General features: G+C 30.6%; 1 protein-coding gene across 1 annotated transcript; it reads right to left on the bottom strand.

Moving 5' to 3' along the window:
- Positions 1–321: 321 nt before the first annotated feature.
- LOC120280787 (probable WRKY transcription factor 46) lies at positions 322–1,690 on the bottom strand. Its single transcript, XM_039287732.1, has 3 exons — positions 1,321–1,690; positions 1,077–1,202; positions 322–961 (listed from the first exon to the last, which is right to left on the bottom strand). The coding sequence occupies exons 1-3, from the start codon at positions 1,617–1,619 to the stop codon at positions 493–495; spliced, it is 894 nt and encodes a 297-aa protein (XP_039143666.1). The 5' UTR covers positions 1,620–1,690; the 3' UTR covers positions 322–492.
- Positions 1,691–7,995: the final 6,305 nt, after the last annotated feature.

Genomic DNA, 7,995 nt, shown 5'->3' with positions numbered 1-7,995 from the left:
AATATCAAGAAACATAATTACAATTATAATTTATTTTTAAACATCAAATAACAATAATTATGGATTAATTATTTTTAATAGTTAAATGAATAAAAATTTGACACTTTTAAATGTTTAGGATTTGTTCGGTTTTATTTCAAATTTTATCAACATTAATTGGACCTCAACAGAGTTGAGAAAATTGCAACCCAAACATAAGCAATTGAATAAAAAAATCAAACCCGACTATAACATAAATATTTTTATTTGAATAAAAAAAATTGTATACAAACCACGTGTTAAGGACGTGCATACTTGTTAAAAATTGATCATATATGTATATGTAATAAAAAAATTATTTGCAACAAATTAATATTACAAGTTACATTCCTCATTAATTAAGAAGAAGCTACAGTTAAATTAAGATACCTCAATCCTCAAACAGCAACAAAGACAAAAGCTTAAAAAGAACAAGAACATCTTTCTAAATCAGTAGTTTCATGCATGCAAATCTCAATGGAAGAATTTTGGATCAAATGGGTTGTAGTCCATGAAATCATGAATGCCCACAACGGAAGAGTTTGATGCAGAAGTCATACTAGTGAAGAATATGTCATTCAACTCTGACTCATTTGCCTGTTGATGATTGTCAATGCATGGCGAAACTGAGAAGCAGTCATTACCCATGAAATGGTTGTCCATGCTTGACAAGCAAGTGAGTACTTGAGATGAAGGGAAGCAGACAGAAGAGGACGAGCGCTCATGTTCATTCCCTTCAATCTTCACTCCAGTATTGAAACTGAAGAAGTCCTGCTTGTTTTCTTGAGAAGAAGAAGAAGCAGCTTTTTGTTTTATCTTCTTCGAACAAGAGTGTTCTCCTCTATAAATCACATCAAAAATGGAGGGATCTGAGTCTGATCTTTGCACTTGTTTTGTTGCAAGGCATCCTTGTGTAATTCTGTGAGTACATCTATAATAAGCTCTGCATATAAAATAAAACAACAATTAAAAAAAAAAATGATTCGAATTATTTAAAGTTGATTTTGGAAGTCAAAATTAATGGTTGAATTGATGACTAAAGAAGTATGACTTTGAACCTTGGATATTTTGCACCAAGTATGTCCTTTTGGCCGTACTTTCTCCAACTATGACCATCATCAAGAGGGGCATCCATTGTTCCTGGGTTAACCCTAACCTTGTTACTCCATTTAGGTTGTGATTTCCTACAATAATAATATACGCATGCAATTATCACATAAATATATAAATATATAAGTCTGGATCTCTCATCTTATTTTAAATAATAATAATAATAATAATAATAATAATAATAATACACACCTTTTTTTGGGCATATCCTTATGATCAGAACTGTCACTTGAAGGTGAGTCCAGGCTGCTAGAAGAGTTAAGCCACACAGAAGGCAAGCAATTCTCTGGCATGCTTACTTTGGCAATAGACATAGCCTCATTGAGAGCAAAGTGTATGCTCTCTAGTGATGCCTTGCAAAACTCAAAGGAAGGTTGTTGTTCATTTAGATGTGCCTTCAATTGTCTTGCTTCCACCTCACCCTTAGCAAGGACATCAACAAGCCTCTCATAATACAATGGCGCTATTCCAGTGCCAGTGATCTTCTCCATTTCTAAGAGTCTAGCTAAGGAGTAAGGACACGAAGGTCATGGAATGAATAAAGAATTGAGAGAGGGAGAGAGAGGGAGGTTGGTTTTTAAAGGTTTTTTTTAGGGGAGCTTTGACTGAAGATGTGCCAAGGGAAATTGTTTAACAGTTTAATTACATGTGTTCATGCATTTTGATTAGTTGATTGATGGCCCATGGTCATAAGAAAGTTTGGCTGACCATTTCAAACCATTCTTTTGTTTGATTATTTATTATTTGAAGTTGGCCGAGTGGGAGTCAAAGTAGCTGCTTTGAAACAATTAGATTAAGGAATCTTCAAACCTAACATAACGCGTTGAAGAGAAAATGAGAAAGAGAAGAATGAAGTGACCTCACATGTGACTCGTGAGAAGACTTCTTTGTTTCTAGACAGTGGCTCTAGTGAGAACTCCATAACTGGTTACACAAAATTGCGACTTGGTCCCTCGCTTCCCAACTCGGTTAATCACCGTCCAAATTTGTACCAAGGTCAAGGTTGACAGATATATATATATATATATATTATATTGTTAAATTTTGTTATTCTTTTCTTTCGTATATGGTAATTTTATCAAAATTTATATAAAAAAAGCTACTTGATAATTTATTAATTTAAACACCACTCCTGACTACTAATCATAGTTATAATTAATTTAAATTAATTACAATTAATTTAAATTAAATTACTTAAAACCTCTAAACAATAATCAACGAATTAAATATTAATACATGGATAATTAATTAGCAGAACAAACAACAACTCTTTAAGATTTTGAGTGGACGGAATTACAATTTATTTTAATGATCAAACAACAATTAAAATAAAATTATTAGAATAGAGAAAAACTAAGAAAAAATGCCCAATGATTTAGAAAAAGATGAGTACAAAAATGAAGAAGATGGGTAGAAGGGCCCAAGCTTAATCAAATTTTACTGTGGATTAATTTGATCCATTTGTATATTAAATTAACCGTTCAAGGCACACATGTCACCATTTTTTAAACTGCATATCTAAATAGTATCTGAATAATTATGTTCACTCATGAAGAATTCACGCACTTCTTCCACTAAATGCCAATAATATTGTTGGCCTGAAATGAGTCTCCGTGGAGAATGTGAATTCCAGACTTTCAGACAGGGGCACAAAAATGTGTGATAGAACTAGTCCTCAATGGCCATGAGCTCTATGCGAACAGGATAGATTTTTGTTTTTGTTTTGGCAAAATGTATTTTTTTAGGATGTAAAAGTATCTTCTTGATCTTTTATTCGGCTCGGAATTAAGGTAAAATTTCAATGTTTCTAAAATTTTTTTTTTTAACTCTAAAATTTCTTGTATTTTAAATTTTAATTTTTTAAAATTAATTATATTTAAAATAAATTATATTTCTAATACAATAAATAATTTTTACCCTGCACTTTTCATTTCTTTTCTTTTCTATTTCTGTTTTTGTTGATGTGAACTTGCATTGAAACTTTACTTGCGGCCTGACAACCTTATTTAGTCAAGGTGCACTCAAGCTGCCTTAGTTCCGGTTAACTCATGTGAGTTCTCATGAGCTCAAAGATTAAGTAAATGAATAAATTTTCACCACAAAAATTGTTGAAAATATTTTGAATGAATGAAAAAGAGCATATTTATAGTATTAAAATAATCAGAAAAAACATGCCATCTATTTTCAAAATTTATGCACGGATATTATTTTACCTGCCTTCTAATATTTCACTATCAATCTGTTTTTGGAAAGACCGGATCCCTTTTCACTACAAGAATTAAGATATTTAGTGGTAATTTTTATGTGGTTATTTATTATTTTGCCACAATTTTGAGGTTTTTGTGACAAAAAATAAATAATTTACACTATAGTTTAAATTAATTGTGATGATTTTTTTTGTCACTAATACCATTACAATTGTGATGATTTAAAATATCTCACAATTACATTGTCATTATTAATATATTAATAGTGTCGCAATCTTTTTGTGACTAAAGTTTGTCACTTTGTCACAATATTTTCAATTGCTTTAACAATAATATTTTTCCTTACTCAATATTTTACTTTTTGCGAGTGTTACTAAATATTATCATGAAAACAAGATCACCATTGTGGTTGTAAAATTCTTCCATTTGGAGAAGAAATTGAAACCTTGAGAAAATTAATAAATAAAGTATGTTTGACATATTCTAGGGACCAAATTGGATAAATGTATATATATATATATATAAACTTTTAAAAAATATTCAAAATTTAAAAAATTTTCTTAAAATACAAGATAATAATCAATGTAAATTTTTTTTTACCAAATTTATACCTATTCCTCAATATTTATATTTTAAAAGATTTAAAATTTGTATATCTATGAGATATAAAAGTTTTGTTTTATATATTTTTTGAAATTTTATAAGATTATTTATTTTATTAAATATCTAAAAATAATCAAAACGACCTTAAAAAATACAACTTATATATATATATAATTTAAAAAATATTCAAAATTTAAAAATATTTCTTATTACGAGATAAAAATCAATGTTAAAAAAAATTCTCCAAACTTATACCTAATCCTCAATATTTATATTTTTAATGATATTTAAAATTTGTATATGTCTGAGATATAAAACTTTTGTTTAATATATTTTTTGGGATTTTATATGATTATTTATTTTATTAAATATCTAAAATAATCAAAACGATCTTAAAGAAATACAACTTATATATATATAGTTGCAAACTGGGCCTTGCCGGCCCGAGCCCGGCATGGCCCAGCAAGGTTTGGGCCGTGCCTCGGCACGGACAGACTATAGTGCCGAGCCAGCAGTTGGTGGCCCGCGGGCCCGGCTGACCCGCGGCACGCCCTGAGCTGGGCTGGCCCAAGCACGCGGGCCAGCCCTAGCACGGCTCGCCACTAGCAGTTGCGTGGCCGGCCCAGACGGCCCATCATTTTTATTATTTGTTTCTCCAACTATTTAAATACTGAAAAATGACATTTATAGTCCCGTCTAACAACTATAAAAGCGGCTAGTTTTTTAAGCTATTTTAGACTTTGAAATATAATTACTTTTTTTACCCTTTTTTTAACAACAATAAAGCGGCTAGTTTACAAGGGTATTTTTGAGAATTAGAAAAATTTTTAAAAACCTATAAATACCCTCAAACACTTACATATTTCTCCACACCAAATTACTCATTCTTGTTCTAATCTCTCAAGCATTGAAGACTCCAAGCTCTCTTAGTTTTCAATCTCTTCAAGTTCAAGATTTGAAGTTTGTCAAATCCGGCTCAAGTGTTTCATCAATCCAGCAATTCCCCAACCTTTTCATCAATTCATCAATTCGGACTTTTCAAGAAAACCACGAATTAAATTTACATCATCAAGGTTGAGGTAACCCTAAACCTTTTTTTATTTTTTATAATGGCCGGCTCTCCCAATTTTCCTTTCGATACACCATTTTTTTTTAATGAAAACAACTCCGAAAATTTTGATGATTCACAACCTGAGCATGAGCCTATTACTGAATCCCCTAATATGGGAGCATCCAGTAGCAAGCCTCCAACAAGCACAAGAAAAAGAACTTCGGGTGTATGGCAATTTTATAATATTGTTGAAATTCCAAACAAAGGGACTCGTGCCGTTTGTAAAAAATGCAAAAAATATTTTTCTTGTCAAACTTCGGGTGGAACGGGTCATTTGAAAAGGCATGCCGACAAACATAATACTAGTCCAAATGAACCTTCCCAAACACAAATTAGTTTTGCAAATTCAAGTATTGGAACTTTTGTTTTTTCCAATGAAAATGCAAGAAAATGGGTTGCAAAATTTATTGTTCAAAATGAACAACATTTTTATCTTGTTGAAAATCTCGCGTTTATAAAAATGCAAGTTAAGGGTTTTAATCCGAATTTTAAATCCGTTTCAAGGACTATTATGAGAAAGTATTGTCTTATTATTTATGAAGAATATAAAGAAAAATTAATTTCCGAAATATCTAAAGGTTTATTTAAAATTTCTCTTACTTCCGATATTTGGTCTACTCCAAATAATTCCGATTATCTTTGTGTTACCGCTCATTATATTGATAATAATTGGACATTGCAAAAATGTATTTTGAGTTTTATTGAGTTAGAATACCAACATACCTCATGTAATATTGCCGGTTGCATCATGCGTACTATTAATGAGTACAAAATTGAGAAATTTGTATTTTCAATCACTCTTGACAATTCTTCGGCAAATAATTGTGCCGTTGATATGTTACAATTGCATTTAGAGCCTATGTTTTCCGGAAATTTTTTTCATGTTCATTGTATATGCCATATATTAAATTTATGTGTTTGAGATGGTCTAAAAATTATTGATCCTCATATTCGTAAAGTTAGAGGAGTTATTTATATGCAACAAAAGCTTCTTCACGAAGGCATAAATTCAAAAGATTTTGTAGGCAAATGGGGAAAAAATATAAAAAATTTATTTCCGATGTTCCTCATAGGTGGAATTCAACTTATAATATATTGAATTGTGCTTATGATTACAAAGATATTCTTACAATGTATTGCCGTGAGTTTTTTCCCGACCTTGGAATTACTAATTATGATTGGGAAGTTTGCTATATGATAAAGGAGTTTTTGGAAATTTTAAATTCCACAACTAATTTTTTTCCGGTACTTATTATCCTACTACTTTTATGACTATTTCACATTTATATTATATTAGTGAAATTTTTGCAAAATATAGATGTGATCCTAATTTTGCTCCCATTGTTGCTCCTATGGAATTAAAATTTAAAAAATATTTTGCAAAAATCAACCCTCTTCCCGTTTTATCTATGTTTCTTGATCCCCATTTTAAAATTGATGGTACTTATTGTATGCTTGATTCTTATGATGAAAACATGGGACTTGATCATTGAATTTTCAAAGATGAATATCGTTCTTTGCTTCATGATATGTATAATGAATATAACCATACATATGGAAATCAACGAGCTTCTACTTTTGCAGGAGATTTTGAAAATTCTTCTTCACTTTCCAAGACTAAATCTCCGGCCGATCTTGTAAATATGATTAGAAGAAAAATAATTGTGCTTCTTCTTCTTCTTCTAGTACTAGTTCTTTGCATGAATTAAATCTTTTTTTAAATAATAATTTTAATGATTTTCTTACTACCGAAGAAATTAATAACTTTAATATTTTCTCATGGTGGAAACAACAAGAACATAACTATCCCGTGCTAGCCTCCATGGCACGTGATCTATTAACTCCACCGATGTCTACAGTAGCGTTGGAGTCTTGTTTTAGTGCAGGAAAAAGGGTACTCGATGATAAGAGGAGCCGCATGAACCAAGAAACAGTGCAAATGTGCATATGTCTGAAGGATTGGTTAGAAGCAGAAGATAGGTTACAAGAACAACAAATACATGAAGAAGGTAGTGATACCGGAGAGGGCCTTACACTATCCGAGAGTTCAACTTCAACCCGTGTTGATGAAGAAATAGATTAATCAAATGAAGTTTGAAGTTTGTAATTTTCTAAATTGTTTTCGAAGTTTGTAATTTTTTCTAAATTGTTTCGAAGTTTGAAATTTTCTAAGTTGTTTTCATAGTTTTTACATAAATGGCAATGTTTTTCCTACATCTATTTGTAATTTATTTTTAATTTATCTCTATTTTTTCTATGTAATTTTCTATTCATGTAAATTTAAATTTTTTGCATATTTTTTAATTATTTTTTCTATAGTCTTTATGTGTTGTATATTTTTTACAATCAAGAAACTTATATTTTATGATATTTAGATTTTTTTAAAAAAAATTTTTGTTAATTTTTAGTATTTTTAAGTAATTTTTTACAATTTTTACAATATTTTTAAAGAATTTACAAATTTTATATTTTAAATTAATTTTTTTAAAAAAAAAAGGGGCCGGCAGTGCCCTGGGCTGGGCCGACCCCACTTGTACGGTGGGCCATGCCGGCCCGGCACGATTGCAATCCGGGCCGGGCCGGCCCGAGCACGTACAGTGCTCGGGCCGCACCGTGCCCGGGCCGGCCCGTCCCATCTTGTACCCCTCTCTCTCTCTCTCTCTCTCTCTCTCTCTCTCTATATATATATATATGTTAAAAAGCAAGTGGCCATAATAATCGCCCAAAATTTTTTAAATTTGCAAGGCATAGAAAACATGACTTTAAATTAGATCATGCCTAAGATTTCTAATATTAGAGAAAAAGTTTTTAAATTAAAATTAAAATTAAATGGATATTTATCAAAATCTCAAAAAACAAAATATAATTAATAATATAAATTTTTTTTGTAAATAAATTTTAAAAAGATAGATATCCCCAATGAACAAAAATGGTGAGTAATTATGT

This window comes from Dioscorea cayenensis, chromosome 17 (genome assembly GCF_009730915.1).
Source record: "Dioscorea cayenensis subsp. rotundata cultivar TDr96_F1 chromosome 17, TDr96_F1_v2_PseudoChromosome.rev07_lg8_w22 25.fasta, whole genome shotgun sequence".
Taxonomy (NCBI): Eukaryota; Viridiplantae; Streptophyta; class Magnoliopsida; order Dioscoreales; family Dioscoreaceae; genus Dioscorea; species Dioscorea cayenensis.
This window is presented reverse-complemented; position numbering and strand designations above follow the sequence as displayed.

Excerpts from the sequence above, each read along its gene's own strand:
- LOC120280787 (XM_039287732.1), bottom strand. The coding sequence starts at position 1,619 with ATGGAGAAGATCACTGGCACTGGAATAGCGCCATTGTATTATGAGAGG. Across the intron at positions 1,203-1,320 it reads AAGGATATGCCCAAAAAAAG|GAAATCACAACCTAAATGGA; the intron begins GTGTGTATTATT and ends TTATTATTGTAG. Across the intron at positions 962-1,076 it reads CTTGGTGCAAAATATCCAAG|AGCTTATTATAGATGTACTC; the intron begins GTTCAAAGTCAT and ends TTTTATATGCAG.